Here is a 21450-nt window from a genome sequence, read left to right on the forward strand (position 1 = left end):
GTAATCATAGTACTTTGGACCTATTAGTGAGCTTTATATATTTACTAGTGTAGACTGTGAAGCCTCTCATAATCATTTCTGCTGCTGCTGTAGTTAAAGCAGTGTCTCTCACATAGTGGGACACGTGGAGGTGTCAGGGGGATCGCTAACAGCTAGGGAATTTGTTTTCATTAATTTTGTCTTCAGACTAGCATTAATGTTAGAAAGATACACAAGCCTGCAGCTAGGTGGTGCTCATAAAGCTTTACATTAGACCTGGGCAATTATTTTGACTGGGGGCCAAATTTAGAGAAAAACATTTTTCTGGGGGCCGGTATATCTATTTTTAGAGACACTAATACAAAACCTCACAATCATTTCTGATTGAAAGCTAAAAACATTATGACAGACCACCTTAAAAAACGGAATGGAATTTTAAATGTTTTTACTGAATGAGACACCCAGAATGTAGATGAAAATAAAGAATGTTACAATATTAACTATGAAGGATAAAACACTGAATATTGACAACATATGAACGTCACACCCCCTCTCCATCCACATATTTTACAATCAAGCCAAACGCGAAGGGTAAAAAATAAACCCAGCTACAATCTGATATATGTGATGTATCACTAAGCTTTACAACTTTGCTGTAAAAATGTCCTTCCATGTCTGTCCCTGACACCCACATTTCACACTCTGGAAACACTCTGTGGAAACGCTTCCCACCCACACTGCTTGGTGCCTCGTCTGAGCTGCTGTGACTTATATTACTATAGTAACTAATTAGATTACCATAGTAACTAATTAGATGAGCATAGTAACTAGTATATCATGCAGATTCCAAGCATGTAAAGACTTAGTATAGTTGAAGACTTCCGGTCATTATAAAAGATGAGTGCACATCATAATGGCAGCTACACTTTACATCTTAAACATCTAAAACAATTATTCGGGAATGTCCGGCGGGCCAGATTGAAAAGCTTAACGGGCCACATGTGGCCCCCGGGCCTTCATTTGCCCAGGTCTGCTTTACATAGTTTAGTTTAGTTTATTTTTTCTTCGGTCAATGGTCAAAAAAATAAACAAACAGGTGTACATTCATAGATTGAAAATGAAAATGTTGCAGACCGAAAGGATTTAGGCTGAAGTTGAACACTTGTTGCGCTAACCCTATAAACAATGTCAAGTACAAGATGAACTTCCGAAAATTATGAAATGTCCTTTGCACAACATATTATGAATACATATTATACACAACATAAACAAAGTTCAATTATATACACAGTAAAGGCATGTGAAATATCCTGGTACACGTGTTAAACCTTTGCACTAATTATATACTATATACAAACAATTATACTTCCATTATTATTTATATCTCACATTTAGTTTTTAATTAACATTGATCAGAGTCTTAACTAATGTGTTGATTCATAGCACAACACAACACAACACAAACACCCAATGGCTGACAGACGTTGAGCCTGTAGTCATAACAGCGGAAGATACCCAAACAAGAATGTCCAGGATGAAGACCTAGACAGCACATGATTCCCACCTAGTGGCTGAAAAAGATCCCTCCATAAATGAGCGGCAGCACAAATGAAGCAGCTGCTAACATCAGACACACACCTACAGTAGAGTGGCTAACCCACGTCCACTTGATGAGAGAAGAGAAGAGTATGGAACTATAACCCTTGTCAGCACCACATGGAAGCTCCTATCAGGCACCATAGCAGCCAGAGGGAGGACGCATAGAAAGGCATTAGCTATAACACCAGGGAGCCAAAAACTGCTACTGGTCGACAAGGCAATTAAGAAATAATGACAATGACTCAAAAGAAGAATGGAAGTAATCCACAAAGTTGGGCATATTGCAGTAATACAGCAGAAAAGAAGCAAGAATGGTCAGTGTGGGTACAAAGAGCTTAGCTTGAGTACTTTTAAGTTAAGATGTTGTTTCTGTCTCCAAAGCTGTGACATGGAGGTCAAATCTATAGTAAATGGTTTCATTGTATTCTTCTAGGATGCTCTAATTGACATGGTGCGTCGCTCCAAGGTCCATTTTGTCCATTGCCTGTTGCCCAAAGTCCAGACTGTCAGTGAGTCAAGTGTTCCACCTGGAGAAAGTCTGGATTCAGGCCTCATGACAGTGGATGTGGGTCTTTTAAGAGCTCAGCTTCGAGGATCCAAACTGTTGGATGCATTGCGCATCTACAGACAAGGTGAGTGTTGTGACATCCCAATGTCACCATCACACGTGTGACTGCTCTGCTTTGTAGGATACCCAGACAACATCACACGTCCACAGCTAACATGTGACTGCTCTGCTTTGTAGGATACCCAGACAACATGGTGTTTTCTGAGTTCCTGAGGCGTTTTGATGTCCTGGCACCACATTTGACCAAGAAGCATGGACATCATTTCATAGTGACAGATGAGAAGCACGTAAGTTGTTTAATGTACTGATTACACTTGACTGTTCAGCATGGAAGATAAGAACTACAGGAGGCTTGGTTATTACACCACTGGAGTTGTTTGTACTACAATATATTGTATTGTTTCTCATCAAATATTCATTGTTTCAGTTTTTCTTATTAAAAACATGTGCTGGCTTTTAGGGGCACACAACGTGTCCATTTCATTTCAATGGGGAATATTGATTTGATGTACGGGCATTTGAAGTCAAGAACTCTGTCACATACATTGGTAAGTCCAGGCCCCACCTTATGTGGGAAAACAATGTCAACTAACCTATTCTCTTTATATTCAAAGTCAGAAGTAATTGTGCAAGCAATGAGCGATGTGAGAAAGTCAAACAATGCTTATTTATTCATCTTACTGATAATTATCCTGTAATGGCTCCAGACCAGGGATTCTCAACTGGCAAGTGGGGACTTTTGCCAATGAGTTGAGTCTTTGGATCGGCTGTTTTAAGGGAAAGAAAAGGATTCTCAATACATTTGAACATTGTGCAAAAGTGTTTTGATGTCAGGAGTAGTTTAAAGAAAAGAAGGGACCAATTCAAAGGTCTGTTTGCAACATGCTCACGGTTACATTTTTCAAAGCAAAAAATGTACTAAAAACAGCACCGGCTAGCTCATGATACCATTAGTCATTGAATCAATCAAAGTTGACTTATATAGCCCTTAATCACAAGTGTCTCAAAGGGCTGCCCAAGCCACAGCGACATCTTTGACTCAGATCCCAGATCAGGGCAAGGAAAAACTCAACCCAAGTTATTGTATTACATGGGGATTGGGATTGATAGTTATTGTATTACATGGGAATTGGGATTGATAGTTATTGTATTACATGGGGATTGGGATTGATAGTTATTGTATTACATGAATTGAATGATAGTGCGGCCTGCGAGTTTTATATAAATGGCGCTTGACAGCATCACACTTGTCAACCCTCTCGATTTTTCCGGCAGACTACAAATTTCAGGGCAACTATTCTCTCGAACGTGCCGTGATGGTACAGCATTTAGCGCCCTCTACAACCAGCGTGGCGGCCCAGCCACACCTTGTATGGGGCTTCTGCTTGCTCACGTAAGTGACAGCAAGGCATAGTTGGTCAACAACCACACAGGTTACACTGACGGTGGCGGTATAAATAACTTTAACACTCTTACTAATAATGTGCCACACTGTGAACCCACACCAAACAAGAATGACAAACACATTTCGGGAGAACATCTGCACCGTAACACAACATAAACACTACAGAACAAATACCCAGAATCCCATGCAGCCCTGACTCTTCCGGGCTACTTTATACACCCCCGCTACCAAACCCCGCCCATCTCAACCGACGATGTGTGAGGGAGCAGGGTTGGGGTTGGGGCGGGGTTTGGTGGGAGCAGGGGTGTATAATGTAGCCCGGAAGAGTCAGGGCTGGATGGGATTCTGGGTATTTGTTCTGTTGTGTTTATGTTGTGTTAAGGTGCAGATGTTCTCCCGAAATGTGTTTGTCATTCTTGTTTGGTTTTGGTTCAAAGTGTGGCGCATTATTAGTAAGAGTGTTAAAGTTGTTTATATGGCCACCGTCAGTGTAACCTGTGTGGCTGCTGACCAAGTATGCCTAGCTGTCACTTACGTGTGCAAGCAGAAGATGCATATGACCAGAGGCTGGGCTGGCACGCTGTTAATACAGATTGTAGTGGGCGCTAAATGCTGTACCATCATGGCACGCCCTTATTATTAATGTAAGGGTGAAAATCGGAGGATATCAATCCCGGGAGTTTTCTGCAAGAGGCACTGATATCCGGAAGTCTCCCGGGAAAATCGGGGGTGGGTCGGTAAGTATGCAGCTGAGCCGCAAAAGAGTGATCAAAGAGCCGCATGTGGCTCCAGAGCCGCGGGTTGCCGACCCCTGCCTTAGTAGTGATGGGATCGGCAGTTCTTTTGACTGTACTGAATCACTAGAATCAGTTTCTTAAATTGAGTCGTTCAAAAAATGTGTTCACCGAATCCCCCCCTCCCCCCAAAAAAAATAGGAGGGGGGGGGGTGTGCGTAGTACAGTACAGTGCAGACATTCGCGGGAGAAGCAGCAAATAGGGTGAACGCGAGTCCCTACACAGTTCTGTGCATGCAGTACACCAGGCAGTGAGTGACACAGTCAGCACAGTTCAGTACGTCAACCTGAATCACTTCTGCAGCAGCAGTTCTGTGTGCAGGTCAGCGAATCACGAGTCAGTCAGTAACAGCTTCCCCAGCGGCAGATCTCGGTGTGTGTCAGTTCGCGAACGACACAAGCCCTCAGCATCCAATGAACGACGCGCACAGTGACTGAACGAGAGCCTCAATGTGACGTCCTCCTCCGCGACAGTCAGTTCTCTGTGTCAGTAGGTTCGCGAGTCCTGATTCTGTCGTTCACTGAGTGATTCATGTCGTTAATCTGCGGTGAACGAATCGTTCGCTCAGTCCCTCCCCCCGCCCCCATGATGAGTAGCTGGCTGCGTCGTTCGCCGACGTCGAGGGTTCAGTGAGTCACAGAATGCGCCAGTTCCACTCATACCGGCATGGTCACGGCGGAGCTCAACTGAACTGAGAAAGGAACAAATCAGTTCATGAAGTGATTCGGTTCAGTACGTTCACTCAAAAGATTCGTTCATTTGAACGAATCGTTCGCGAACGACACAACATCATGCCTTAGTGTCTTGTAGTCTAATCATTCTTTCTCGTGGCTTGGATGTTGGACAAAGTCATTTGTTCTGGTATTGCCAGGGTGAGTCCAGTCATTCTCAGCTGCATCACCACTTTGTGACCAGCCACAATTCAAACTGCTCATTATCACTTGAAATTTGGGTTCAGACCAACAAAAATAATGGTGTGGTGTAGACATGGCATTAAAAAAAACACTTAAGATGTCAGCTTCCCAAAATTTGCTGTCCAATATCATGTATTAATGTTTCTATTTTTGAGGGGGTTTTATATATATATATTTGTATTGTTACTGCATTTAATATACTGTGTTATTTGTTTGCAGGCAGTGGAGGAATTGCTGGAGTGTTTAGATTTGGAGAAAAGCAACTACCACATGGGACTAAGCAGGGTGATCAGTTCATTTCTTCATCTTCTCATTTTGCTTTCTATCACTTGCTTCTCCTACAGCCAACCTCCAAAGACTTTCATCCTTTACATTCCAAAGTCATTCTGCCATACCTTTTCATTTTCCAAAGAAAACTAGCATTCAATTAATCAATATTTGCATGTTTGCACAATCTATTTGTTCATGTAAAATAGAGAAAAGGTTGTAGTAAAGTTATAAAGTTCCTCTTCATCTTTCAGTGTGTAAGTAGAATTACATGAGTTCTACTGTAGATCTTAGAATAATACCTTTTCCCATCACAATCTTGGTATAATTAATGTGTGGCTTACCTTTCTGATATTTGCAGGTGTTCTTCAGAGCAGGGACTTTGTCCAGGCTGGAGGAGCAGAGGGTTGTTCAGACCAGAAGGAACATCTCTCTGTTTCAGGCTGCCTGCAGAGGCTATTTGGCCAGACAAGCATTTAAAAAGAGAAAGGTACATTTTATGGCTGTAACACCTCAGTACAGTTAAAGAGTATACCAATTATCGTTATACAGTTAGGGATGGGTACCCAAGTGGCTGCTTTTTTTTGCCACTGACTGTATGCCGCGAGTCCTAAGGGGAACAATTCACCTAAAATGGGTGCCATGTTATGGTACCCTGTTTGTGCGTGACATCCCCAATGTTGCCCACTCACCTCACCACTTGGCACTTGGCCATTTGCTTCAGCCAAACTACCTGCAGGTAATGTTTCCATTTTCAGCAAATTTCCCACAAAGTCATTGACTCAAAAACACTCCAAAGTACGGCTCCATTTTTCTAATAGTGCGCTAGCTTTATGCTAACATATATTGGCTTTACTATTGACATGCTACTGATTAGCATTAACAATTTTGCATGGCAATTTTAACACCTCCAAATTTGACATGAAATCTACAACTAAGGTGCACGTTGCACTGCTCGCACTTTTATAATATGATGACAACAAAACAAGATGATATTATAATATGATGACAACAAAACAAGATGATATTATAATATGATGACAACAAAACAAGATGATATAATATGATGACAACAAAACAAGATGATATAATATGATGACAACAAAACAAAATGATATTATAATATGATGACAACAAAACAAGATGATATTATAATATGATGACAACAAAACAAGATGATATTATAATATGATGACAACAAAACAAGATGATATAATATGATGACAACAAAACAAGATGATATAATATGATGACAACAAAACAAGATGATATTATAATATGATGACAACAAAACAAGATGATATTATAATATGATGACAACAAAACAAGATGATATTATAATATGATGACAACAAAACAAGATGATATTATAATATGATGACAACAAAACAAGATGATATTATAATATGATGACAACAAAACAAGATGATATAATATGATGACAACAAAACAAGATGATATAATATGATGACAACAAAACAAAATGATATTATAATATGATGACAACAAAACAAGATGATATTATAATATGATGACAACAAAACAAGATGATATTATAATATGATGACAACAAAACAAGATGATATAATATGATGACAACAAAACAAGATGATATAATATGATGACAACAAAACAAGATGATATTATAATATGATGACAACAAAACAAGATGATATTATAATATGATGACAACAAAACAAGATGATATTATAATATGATGACAACAAAACAAGATGATATTATAATATGATGACAACAAAACAAGATGATATAATATGATGACAACAAAACAAGATGATATAATATGATGACAACAAAACAAAATGATATTATAATATGATGACAACAAAACAAGATGATATTATAATATGATGACAACAAAACAAGATGATATTATAATATGATGACAACAAAACAAGATGATATAATATGATGACAACAAAACAAGATGATATAATATGATGACAACAAAACAAGATGATATTATAATATGATGACAACAAAACAAGATGATATTATAATATGATGACAACAAAACAAGATGATATTATAATATGATGACAACAAAACAAGATGATATTATAATATGATGACAACAAAACAAGATGATATTATAATATGATGACAACAAAACAAGATGATATTATAATATGATGACAACAAAACAAGATGATATAATATGATGACAACAAAACAAGATGATATTATAATATGATGACAACAAAACAAGATGATATAATATGATGACAACAAAACAAGATGATATTATAATATGATGACAACAAACCAAGATGATAATATAATATGATGACAACAAAACAAGATGATATTATAATATGATGACAACAAAACAAGATGATATAATATGATGACAACAAAACAAGATGATATTATAATATGATGACAACAAAACAAGATGATATTATAATATGATGACAACAAAACAAGATGATATTATAATATGATGACAACAAAACAAGATGATATTATAATATGATGACAACAAAACAAGATGATATTATAATATGATGACAACAAAACAAGATGATATTATAATATGATGACAACAAAACAAGATGATATAATATGATGACAACAAAACAAGATGATATTATAATATGATGACAACAAAACAAGATGATATAATATGATGACAACAAAACAAGATGATATTATAATATGATGACAACAAACCAAGATGATAATATAATATGATGACAACAAAACAAGATGATATTATAATATGATGACAACAAAACAAGATGATATTATAATATGATGACAACAAAACAAGATGATATTATAATATGATGACAACAAAACAAGATGATATTATAATATGATGACAACAAAACAAGATGATATTATAATATGATGACAACAAAACAAGATGATATAATATGATGACAACAAAACAAGATGATATAATATGATGACAACAAAACAAAATGATATTATAATATGATGACAACAAAACAAGATGATATTATAATATGATGACAACAAAACAAGATGATATTATAATATGATGACAACAAAACAAGATGATATAATATGATGACAACAAAACAAGATGATATAATATGATGACAACAAAACAAGATGATATTATAATATGATGACAACAAAACAAGATGATATTATAATATGATGACAACAAAACAAGATGATATTATAATATGATGACAACAAAACAAGATGATATTATAATATGATGACAACAAAACAAGATGATATTATAATATGATGACAACAAAACAAGATGATATTATAATATGATGACAACAAAACAAGATGATATAATATGATGACAACAAAACAAGATGATATAATATGATGACAACAAAACAAAATGATATTATAATATGATGACAACAAAACAAGATGATATTATAATATGATGACAACAAAACAAGATGATATTATAATATGATGACAACAAAACAAGATGATATAATATGATGACAACAAAACAAGATGATATAATATGATGACAACAAAACAAGATGATATTATAATATGATGACAACAAAACAAGATGATATTATAATATGATGACAACAAAACAAGATGATATTATAATATGATGACAACAAAACAAGATGATATTATAATATGATGACAACAAAACAAGATGATATTATAATATGATGACAACAAAACAAGATGATATTATAATATGATGACAACAAAACAAGATGATATAATATGATGACAACAAAACAAGATGATATTATAATATGATGACAACAAAACAAGATGATATAATATGATGACAACAAAACAAGATGATATTATAATATGATGACAACAAACCAAGATGATAATATAATATGATGACAACAAAACAAGATGATATTATAATATGATGACAACAAAACAAGATGATATAATATGATGACAACAAAACAAGATGATATTATAATATGATGACAACAAAACAAGATGATATTATAATATGATGACAACAAAACAAGATGATATTATAATATGATGACAACAAAACAAGATGATATTATAATATGATGACAACAAAACAAGATGATATTATAATATGATGACAACAAAACAAGATGATATTATAATATGATGACAACAAAACAAGATGATATAATATGATGACAACAAAACAAGATGATATTATAATATGATGACAACAAAACAAGATGATATAATATGATGACAACAAAACAAGATGATATTATAATATGATGACAACAAACCAAGATGATAATATAATATGATGACAACAAAACAAGATGATATTATAATATGATGACAACAAAACAAGATGATATTATAATATGATGACAACAAAACAAGATGATATTATAATATGATGACAACAAAACAAGATGATATTATAATATGATGACAACAAAACAAGATGATATTATAATATGATGACAACAAAACAAGATGTAACAACTGGACAGCAGTTGTCATGATCAGGTCATTTTTTAATGTTGCAATAAAAATGCTTTTATTATAAAAAAAACATTTTTATTGACACTCAAAATGACCTAAAATTGTTACCATTGAGTACTGGTATCGATCCCCAGGTATAGGAAATTGGTACCGTATCGGTTCAAATATGCACTGTGTCCATCTCTAAATACACCAATGGCACCTCCATTTCTGTTTACCCCGCAAAGAATCACACACATTAGTCTCTTCCAATTATGAATAGTAGTTATTTTACAGTTGGGACTCTTTTAATTCTCTTTATTACGTGTGTGGGTTATTTGTTCATAGAACTCATACATAATGTATGAGTTTATTATGTGTGTGTGTTATTTGTTCATAGAACTCATACATAATGTATGAGTTTATTATGTGTGTGTGTTATTTGTTCATAGAACTCATACAGAATGTATGAGTTTATTACGTGTGTGTGTGTTATTTGTTCATAGAACTCATACAGAATGTATGAGTTTATTACGTGTGTGTGTGTTATTTGTTCATAGAACTCGTACAGAATGTATGAGTTTATTATGTGTGTGTGTGTTATTTGTTCATAGAACTCATACAGAATGTATGAGTTTATTATGTGTGTGTGTGTTATTTGTTCATAGAACTCATACAGAATGTATGAGTTTATTACGTGTGTGTGTGTTATTTGTTCATAGAACTCATACAGAATGTATGAGTTTATTATGTGTGTGTGTGTTATTTGTTCATAGAACTCATACATAATGTATGAGTTTATTACGTGTGTGTGTGTGTGTTATTTGTTCATAGAACTCATACAGACTGTATAAGTTTATTACGTGTGTGGGTTATTTGTTCATAGAACTCATACAGAATGTATGAGTTTACTACGTATGTGGGTTATTTGTTCATAGAACTCATACATAATGCCTCTCTGATGTCTTCATGTTGATCCAGCCTGCATGAGGCAAATAGACAGCCAAGTACAAAAGTGGCGTCCTCTTTACTCACTACCAACATAAGTCTTCACTTCAAGTGAAAGTGGTGTTAAATGTAGTTTTTTTAACATTTTATATGTATTTATAATTGTTTAGTTTTTTTGCATTTAAAACTTGAATGACTCCCACCAGGAATCTGTTTTGTCACGATCACATCAATTCATGCAAATTCAATGTAGGCTTGCAGCTTTATCCAATGCATGCAACTTCCTGGCACATATTGGACAATCTGTCATTTTTATCAACAACATTTGTCCCTGAGTGGAGTTCAGACGAAACAGGAAAGCAGCGTGTAACAATAATTTGAACTCTTTACTGCTTAAACAGCACAATTGTCATCTTCCCGCTGAGTTTAGACAAACTGCCCTTCTGCAGCAGTAAAGCTTTTTGGTTATGTAATCTGCATTAATAACATTAAGCAACACACCAGCATCCTCACTTCCTAGTTTACATGTATTTATTTATATATATTTGACCTTTATTTATCCAGGAAAAGACACTGAAGAACAGATTCTCATTTGCAATGCTGACCTAACTTGTGTTAATATTTTTGTGTGTCTGGAATTATTTGAATTTCCATAATGCGTTATGGGAATATTGTTTTCAGTTTTTGTACGGTTAGCTCTTTGTTTGACCTTTTGGAGCAAATTTGCCACATTCTGGTGAGCGTTACTTGCAAGGTGACTCTAAAATGCAGAAGAGAGCAGACAGTGTCTAATTAAAAGTGAATTTAATGACAAAGCAAAAGCTATAGTGCAGCTCGGAAGTGCACCAAAAGCTATGCAGGGGAAAAGGTCACACAGACCACAAGCACACTAAAAAGATTACAAAATACAAATGATCCAGCACTGAAAGTGGGAACTGGGTGGAAGTAAATTGAAGTAATTAACAATGGAGGAACAGGTGTGCTGGCAGGGCAAGAAGGTAAAGGTGCTTCAAACCAAAGAGACCAAACAGGAAATAATGACACCACGTGAGCACCGGCACAGTAAGTAAAATAACAAACAAACACTCCTATAATGGATTCCAGACTTTGTAAGCCAGTTACAGACCAAACAGTGGAGTGGAGGACTGGTAGAGGGTCGCCAAACTGCGCCCCCCCCTCCCCCCCCACAAATGGCTGGCCAGCAGTCCAGGCCATGTTTCCCTGTAGCCAGCTGGTAAGAGCCAGGTATTGGCAGCGGGTGGAATGGTGCTGCAGCTGGCAAAGGGGAGCACCAGAATGGCAGGATGAATGGTCTGGAATAGACACATGTGTGGCCAATGAGGTGGTCGTGCGCAGGATGGGTGCTCCAGCAGCAGCAGAAGTCCACGCCCAGGTCTTGGCCGTTGCGCAGAGGATCTCCATGGAGGAAGACAAACGCCAGATTGGCGCTTCCTCAGCAGGTAAGAAAGACAATCACCAGACGGGCACTTCTGCAACAGGCCAGGACGGCGAGCGCCAGACGGGAACTTCTACAGAATGCAAGAAAGGCGAGCGCCAGACGGGCACTTCTGCAGCAAGCGCAGAAAAGGAGACGGGGAATGCAGGTGCCATGTTCAGCAGTGGGTGAGGAAGGACCCTGCTAGGACAGGTAGCGGGCTCGCAGGAGGAAGATCAGGCAACGATCCCACCGGTAGAGACGCAGTGGGGGCCTCGCAGGAGGAAAATCAGGCAATGATTCCGCTGAGGGAGAGCCAAGCGGCGGCCTCACAGGGAGAGGGTGGAACGGTGGACAACCTGACAGGAGCAGGAGGAGTACTGGTAGTGATGTTGCTGACCAGGTCTTCCAAGCAGGGAGGCATTGTAGCGGCGCTGTGGATGACTTCACAGGTAGTGATGTTGTAGTGACTTCACAGGTAGTGATGTTGTAGTGACTTCACAGGTAGTGATGTTGTAGTGACTTCACAGGTAGTGATGTTGTAGTGACTTCACAGGTAGTGATGTTGTAGTGACTTCACAGGTAGTGATGTTGCTGACCAGGTCTTCCAAGCAGGGAGGCATTGTAGCGGCGTTGTGGACGACTTCACAGGAGCAGGAAGCAGCTGTGTTGCAGAGCCACTCATAGCCCAACCTTCAAGGGGCTGATCCCAGACATCCCCAGAGAGGCCATCAAACAACATGGATGGGTAGGAGGATTCTTCCATGTGGCAATCAAGGCAAAAAGTTTGTCAAGCCGCTAGGCAATACAAGTCCTCGTGGGGTCACTTGTTGGCTGGGTCATTCTGTCAGGCTCAGGTGAGCGTTGCTGGAGACATGACACAAGATGTCAAAGACAGCAGACAGTGTGCAGGTAAAAGTATATTGTTCTCTTGACAATAAATATTGTTCTCTTTGCTGACATTTGTGTGTGGCAGTGCCTGGACTACTTCTGAAACAATGGCAGTCCTCTTTGTGGAGATTGAAAAGTAACTTTAAAAAAAATACTTTGACTTTGTTGATGAACTATATTTATTTTATTTGACACAAAATGGATATCAGTATGTGTAAGAGACAGAAGACTGCCTCTCACCACCCAGCTAGACCAAGTACAGTTACCAAACACCAGAGAATCACCGGGCAGGCCTGGAACAGAATCCCCAGATCTTGGCTCGCAGGACACAGAAAAGAAGAAAAGCGGCCCCGTCTAGAACCAGGGCGCCACAGGGCTTAGAGGACAACCAGTCCCCGAGCCAGCAAGAAACCCTGGACCTCAAGGGCAGACAAAAAAACCACCACAACAGGCCCAGAGATACCAATATAGTTCCCATAAAGTAGACCCAGCTCTGCCCCAGGAGAGCACAGCAGAGTCCACCCAGGCCAGCCCACCTGCAAATCCCCCAACAAATCCTGGCATAGCCCCTCGCTTGTCCATTGCTTTTAAATTGAGCTAGCAAAACAAGAAAGCATTTGTAAAAAGGATAAAACAACATGTGAAAGCCCATAAAGTATTAGGGACGACAGTTTGTTCCCCTGTAATTGTTGTGAGACTTTCAAAAGTATTTGACACTGTCTGTAACGTTGTGAACACCATCTAATACCACAATCACTTCTGCACACCAAACACACTTCAATGCTGATACAAATGTTCAGCTGTTGTATTTATCCCACAGATCCAGGATCTGGCCATCCGTTGTATCCAGAAAAACATCATGAAGAATCGTGGTGTCAAAGGTTGGCCGTGGTGGAAACTTTTGGCTACGGTCAGACCTCTAATTGAGGTCCAGCTCACTGAGGAACAAATCCGTAGCAAGGATGTAAGCAGCAGTGGAATATTTCCTGGATGTCAATAAAGTAATGGCTTCTATCGTCTTCCTTTCTAGGAAGAGATCCAGCAGTTGAAGCACAAGTTGGAGAAAGTTGAGAAAGAAAGGAGTGAACTGAGACTCAACAATGACCGCCTAGAGAGCAGGGTAAGCTTGCAAGACCACATGAAGACTAAAAGACACATTTGAAGTGTGACATAAATGCTAGGATGCTGCACTTTGGAAGTCTTTCCCATTTCCTGGAAGTTCACATTTGCTTTTTTCAAGCACCATGTCTTTACATTCCAATAACACTTTTCTTTTCTGTTCTTATTTCACCAAGTCAGTGCTTGTTTTTACGCTCTCAAAATAGATTTCAAGTGATACTCTTTTCTTCAACTAAAACCTGATCATACAGACATTAAACTAGGGCTGGGCAATATGGCCTTTTATTAATACAGACATATATATGTCACTATACACCATATATATGTGGATATGTTTAGTCCATGTCACCATACACCATATATATGTGGATATGTTTAGTCCATGTCACCATACACCATATATATGTGGATATGTTTAGTCCATGTCACCATACACCATATATATGTGGATATGTTTAGTCCATGTCATGATACATCATATATATGTGGATATGTTTAGTCCATGTCACCATACACCATATATATGTGGATATGTTTAGTCCATGTCACCATACACCATATATATGTGGATATGTTTAGTCCATGTCACCATACACCATATATATGTGGATATGTTTAGTCCATGTCACCATACACCATATATATGTGGATATGTTTAGTCCATGTCATGATACACCATATATATGTGGATATGTTTAGTCCATGTCACCATACACCATATATATGTGGATATGTTTAGTCCATGTCACCATACACCATATATATGTGGATATGTTTAGTCCATGTCACCATACACCATATATATGTGGATATGTTTAGTCCATGTCACCATACACCATATATATGTGGATATGTTTAGTCCATGTCATGATACATCATATATATGTGGATATTTAGCCTTAGCCTTGAATTGATTGCATTGACTTGATGCATATAATGAGAGCAGTATGATGATTCTATGTGTCTACATTCAAACATTCTTCTTCATACTGCATTAATATATGCTACTTTTAAACTTTGATGCAGAGAGGGAAATCACAAGTAAAAGTGTATTTATTAAAGAGTTATTAAGCAGTGGCACAAACATTCATGTCATTTCCAAACAGAAAGTGCAAGATTGTCAGAGACATTTTAAAACAAGCTATTAGTGCACTTTAGTGCATGATGTCACTAAGATGACATATCAAAACAACACTAAATTAAAGTGCACTTTTTGTACAGAACGCCACTACAATAGTTTAAAACTAAAAAAGTGCACTTTTGTGCATGATGTCACACAAGATATTTCAATAAGTGTCAAATAAAAATGAGCTGCATAATAGGAAATCAAATAGTGTATGTCCTTCACTATGTGGTAGGTTCCTGCGGACATTATCTCCTTCTGTTGTTTACTATTTGTTTCATACGGTGTTGATGTGGAAATGGTTGCTTGGGCATTTTGTGGGTGTGGCACTGAACGGAGATGTTGACATGCGGAGTAAGCACTCTTCATTCTCTAGCGGGTGACTTTTCAAATGATGCTACGAATTAGCAGTAATGCTACTTTTTGTAGCAACGCTTTTGCCGCATACTTGACATATTACTGTTGTCTGTTCAACATCTTCCCGCTTGAAGCCAAACCACCGCCAGATGATGGACCACCTGCTGTTTCTCTTGGGAATTAATTCTTCCTTCATTTGTTACCAGATTGGCACCTTCTTTCTCTTGTATTACCACTCACACCACAGCTAACGTTACCCATGCCACTACCTCTCTGCTGGGTGAGGGCGTATACGTATGTGACGTATGTAAGAAGGTGCGCTTGTTTATGTCTCTGTGAGAAGGAGAGACTAGAAGGTGTTGTGTGTTAGGGTAACAGGACAGTTACAGGTGTTTTGTTAGGGCTCTGTGTTCAGAGGGTGTTGTGTGTTAGGGTAACAGGACAGTTACAGGTGTTTTGTTAGAGCTCGGTGTTCAGAGGGTGTTGTGTGTTAGGGTAACAGGACAGTTACAGGTGTTTTGTTATGGCTCGGTGTTCAGAGGGTGTTGTGTGTTAGGGTAACAGGACAGTTACAAGTGTTTTGTTAGGGCTGGGTGTTCAGAAGGTGTTGTGTGTTAGGGTAACAGGACAGTTACAGGTGTTTTGTTAGGACTCGGTGTTCAGAGGGTGTTGTGTGTTAGGGTAACAGGACAGTTACAGGTGTTTTGTTAGGGCTGGGTGTTCAGAGGGTGCTGTGTGTTAGGGTAACAGGACAGTTACAGGTGTTTTGTTAGGGCTCTGTGTTCAGAGGGTGTTGTGTGTTAGGGTAACAGGACAGTTACAGGTGTTTTGTTAGGGCTCTGTGTTCAGAGGGTGTTGTGTGTTAGGGTAACAGGACAGTTACAAGTGTTTTGTTAGGGCTGGGTGTTCAGAGGGTGTTGTGTATTAAGGTAACAGGACAGTTACAGGTGTTTTGTTAGGGCTGGGTGTTCAGAAGGTGTTGTGTGTTAGGGTAACAGGACAGTTACAGGTGTTTTGTTAGGGCTGGGTGTTCAGAGGGTGTTGTGTGTTAAGGTAACAGGACAGTTACAGGTGTTTTGTTAGGGCTGGGTGTTCAGAAGGTGTTGTGTGTTAGGGTAACAGGACAGTTACAGGTGTTTTGTTAGGGCTCTGTGTTCAGAGGGTGTTGTGTGTTAGGGTAACAGGACAGTTACAGGTGTTTTGTTAGGGCTCTGTGTTCAGAGGGTGTTGTGTGTTAGGGTAACAGGACAGTTACAAGTGTTTTGTTAGGGCTGGGTGTTCAGAGGGTGTTGTGTGTTAAGGTAACAGGACAGTTACAGGTGTTTTGTTAGGGCTGGGTGTTCAGAAGGTGTTGTGTGTTAGGGTAACAGGACAGTTACAGGTGTTTTGTTAGGGCTGGGTGTTCAGAGGGTGTTGTGTGTTAAGGTAACAGGACAGTTACAGGTGTTTTGTTAGGGCTGGGTGTTCAGAAGGTGTTGTGTGTTAGGGTAACAGGACAGTTACAGGTGTTTTGTTAGGGCTGGGTGTTCAGAGGGTGTTGTGTGTTAGGGTAACAGGACAGTTACAGGTGTTTTGTTAGGGCTGGGTGTTCAGAGGGTGTTGTGTGTTAGGGTAACAGGACAGTTACAGGTGTTTTGTTAGGGCTGGGTGTTCAGAGGGTGTTGTGTGTTAGGGTAACAGAGAGATTTGGCCAAGGTGAGGGTGATGTCAGAAAATGTCTTCAAAAACTTAACAGCACAGACACAAATAGAGCAGATTCTGCACAAACAGAGTCAACATTTGTATTTGGTGTAGGAGATTAGGAAGGAAGGGATTTTGGCTGACATTTGTTTGGACGTGTGTGAGGGCGAGCAGTCGGAAGCAAGAGTGGTGGGACATTCTTTCTCTTCACCATTTTCACAACCATGTATCTTGGCCCACAATAATCACATCTCTGGCTTTTTCTTCACCTTTTGCTCCAATAAACATGGCCGGATTGTTCAGACCAAATATCAGACTTCTGTCCACATACAACATGTCAATTGGACTGTTGGAAAGTCACCTGCAGTGTGAACACAGTGGGAATGTGTGGTCTCTGCTTCTCTTATTGACCTTTCACTGGTGTAATGAAGGGATTATTGACCTTTCACTGGTGTAATGAAGGGATTATTGACCTTTCACTGGTGTAATGAAGGTCTTATTGACCTTTCACTGGTGTAATGAAGGGATTATTGACCATTCACTGGTGTAATGAAGGGATTATTGACCTTTCACTGGTGTAATGAAGGGATTATTGACCTTTCACTGGTGTAATGAAGGGATTATTGACCTTTCACTGGTGTAATGAAGGGATTATTGACCTTTCACTGGTGTAATGAAGGGATTATTGACCTTTCACTGGTGTAATGAAGGGTTTATTGACCTTTCACTGGTGTAATGAAGGTCTTATTGACCTTTCACTGGTGTAATGAAGGGATTATTGACCTTTCACTGGTGTAATGAAGGGATTATTGACCTTTCACTGGTGTAATGAAGGGATTATTGACCTTTCACTGGTGTAATGAAGGGTTTATTGACCTTTCACTGTCTTGTTGTAGCTCACTCTCTCTTGTCTTGCATGTTGTATGTTTGTATATTTGATGTCAAATAAAAAAATAAAGCTTTTTGAAATCTTACACCGCTGGAATAAAAATCTAAAGAATACCAACTAATGAGTAATTTAACTCAATTATATAACATGGTAAAATCTAATTTTAGAAAGAAAGTGGCTATTTTTTTAAACTATTTTTTCAAGGTAGGTTCATTTTTAAATGTTATTCGGTATGACTTAAATCAGATCAATTTAAAGGAAACTTTACTTAATACAACAAACATTAATTTTATCCTGCATGTATTTATTTATCTCCTGTGTACACAAATGACAGTGGTATGACTCTGTCATTGACATACTCATTTATAATACTTTGGAAGGCCTGAGCAACTATTCATGACATTTTGACTGCCAAGATTGACATTTATGTCAACTGCTGTAAACATGTGTGTTATCAGATCACTGAGCTGTCATCAGAGTTGACTGATGAGCGGAACACTTGGGAGTCCGCCTCTCAAATGCTGGAGACTGAAACATCTGAGAGACTCCGTCTTGAGAAAGACATGAAGGACCTGCAGGTAGACGTACTCACAGTGCATGTGTGTGTAAGACATGTCAATGTAGGATTGAACATCAAGTCACTTTCTTTGGTGTGGAGGTTGTCTTAAACACGCAGCAATGTCCAAACCTAGGAATTGAACATAAGCAAAAACAGCCTAAAAAAGACATACACATTTAGATGATGCCATCACATAACTGCTGCCTGATCTATCCATCTATCTATCTATCTATCTATCTATCTATCTATCTGATCAAAAACAAATTGAAAGCAGAAAGGCTGTTCCACTTACCCGCTTATGAATGACTTACACTCCATCGTAACAGCAGACCAAGAAAGTAGAATGTATTAATACCTGAATGGATCTACAGGCTAGATAGGTTGCATTCAGTCACATGACTTTTCAACAAAGTGATAACTGAGTGTAAACTATCCGAGTACTCAAGGGGCCGAAATCTTACCACTGAAAGCAGATAGGAACAAAAACTGTCAACTATGCAATGGAATGGATCCATATACTTGATCAAAAATAGATTTGTGGCGTATATCAAGGATTATTCGTTGGTGGAGTTCCCAGACATATGGAACTATCTGCTGCTCTTCACCTCATTCCACACCACGAAACAGATGACAACTTGGAAAAGTATGGAGGCTTACAGCTTCTTTTTGTGGTCAACATTGTGTATGTGCTGAAAGATTCATTTATGATTGTTTATCAAAATATAACTATAGATGTCAACATTGTGTATGTGCTGAAAGATTCATTTATGATTGTTTATCAAAATATAACTATAGATGTCAACATTGTGTATGTGCTGAAAGATTCATTTATGATTGTTTATCAAAATATAACTATAGATGTCAACATTGTGTATGTGCTGAAAGATTCATTTATGATTGTTTATCAAAATATAACTATAGATGTCAACATTGTGTATGTGCTGAAAGATTCATTTATGATTGTTTATCAAAATATAACTATAGATGTCAACATTGTGTATGTGCTGAAAGATTCATTTATGATTGTTTATCAAAATATAACTATAGATGTCAACATTGTGTATGTGCTGAAACATTCATTTATGATTGTTTATCAAAATATAACTATAGATGTCAACATTGTGTATGTGCTGAAAGATTCATTTATGATAGTTTATCAAAATATAACTATAGATGTCAACATTGTGTATGTGCTGAAAGATTCATTTATGATTGTTTATCAAAATATAACTATAGATGTCAACATTGTGTATGTGCTGAAAGATTCATTTATGATTGTTTATCAAAATATAACTATAGATGTCAACATTGTGTATGTGCTGAAACATTCATTTATGATTGTTTATCAAAATATAACTATAGATGTCAACATTGTGTATGTGCTGAAAGATTCATTTATGATTGTTTATCAAAATATAACTATAGATGTCAACATTGTGTACGCGCTGATAGATTCATTTATGATTGTTTATCAAAATATAACTATAGATGTCAACATTGTGTACGCGCTGATAGATTCATTTATGATTGCTGCCTTTGGTAAACGCTTAAATCTTTTAGGTTTTACTCACATTTGATTTCTTATATATAGACTCGCTGAGTTAGTGCATTGGGAAACACTCGTAGCAAAAATGTGTGTTAAGAACTCCGAAACAAGATCAAATAGAAATAATAATTAAATAAGAAATACTAAAGGTTAAAAGTATATCAAACAAACCTTTAATGAAGTGATCACTGCAAACTCGTGCGTTCTTCCTTCTTGCACTAGAGGGTGTGCCACATTTCTCAGTGTCTTTGGTGAAATCTTGGCATATTTTGCCCTTCTTGATTACCTCTCCAGGAACTCTGAAAAAACGATTATCCTTTTCTTGATTTGAACGCTTCCAACAGCCTAAAACAATGCAAGCATAGAGCATTTTTCTTGGAGAAAGGCAAAGTGCCGCCAGAAGGCTTTGACAACAGACACTTGCTGCCTTGCTCATTAAATCAGCCAGGTTTGACATCAGGGGAATACAACCTTTTGAGTGGGCCACTGCCCATGTGTACTAGACAAAGACAACTCTTACCATAAAGAAGGTAATGCAGCACACATGGTAAACTACAATGACAGAGGGAAAAGGTTACGTTGCAAAGTGTTCACAGTTTGATAAATCTATCTTGTCAGCATCATAGAAGAAAGTCTGGGTCAGTTGGAAGTACAGAACACATCCTGGATGAAAACCATCCAACCTCATGTAGTTTGACAGCTGCTCCAAAGAGGAATAGGTGGAACTGCCTAAAGATAGGTGTGCCTATAGATAGGTGTGCCTAAAGATAGGCGTGCCTAAACATAGGCGTGCCTAAAGATAAGCGTGCCTAAAGATAGGCGTGCCTAAAGATAGGTGTGCCTAAAGATAGGTGTGCCAAGCTTGTGACATCATATTGAAAAAGACTTGAGGCTGCCAAAGGTGCATCAACTAAGTAGTGATCAAAGGCTGTGAATACTTCCGTACATGTGATTTTGAAGTTTTAATAA

The 21450-nt window shown here is 37.9% G+C and overlaps 1 protein-coding gene across 7 annotated transcripts in view; it reads left to right on the top strand.

Moving 5' to 3' along the window:
- myo18ab (myosin XVIIIA b) overlaps positions 1–21450 on the top strand; it is a 227897-nt gene that overhangs the window by 117749 nt on the left and 88698 nt on the right. For all 7 annotated transcript variants that reach the window (XM_061973197.1, XM_061973193.1, XM_061973198.1 and 4 more), the window contains 7 exons: positions 2012–2210; positions 2324–2433; positions 5480–5545; positions 5889–6017; positions 14029–14172; positions 14239–14328; positions 18835–18954. In XM_061973197.1, coding sequence (XP_061829181.1) covers positions 2012–2210; positions 2324–2433; positions 5480–5545; positions 5889–6017; positions 14029–14172; positions 14239–14328; positions 18835–18954 — 858 coding nt within the window. The remainder of the gene's footprint in view (positions 1–2011; positions 2211–2323; positions 2434–5479; positions 5546–5888; positions 6018–14028; positions 14173–14238; positions 14329–18834; positions 18955–21450) is intronic.

This window comes from Nerophis lumbriciformis, linkage group LG17 (genome assembly GCF_033978685.3).
Source record: "Nerophis lumbriciformis linkage group LG17, RoL_Nlum_v2.1, whole genome shotgun sequence".
Lineage (NCBI taxonomy): Eukaryota > Metazoa > Chordata > Actinopteri > Syngnathiformes > Syngnathidae > Nerophis > Nerophis lumbriciformis.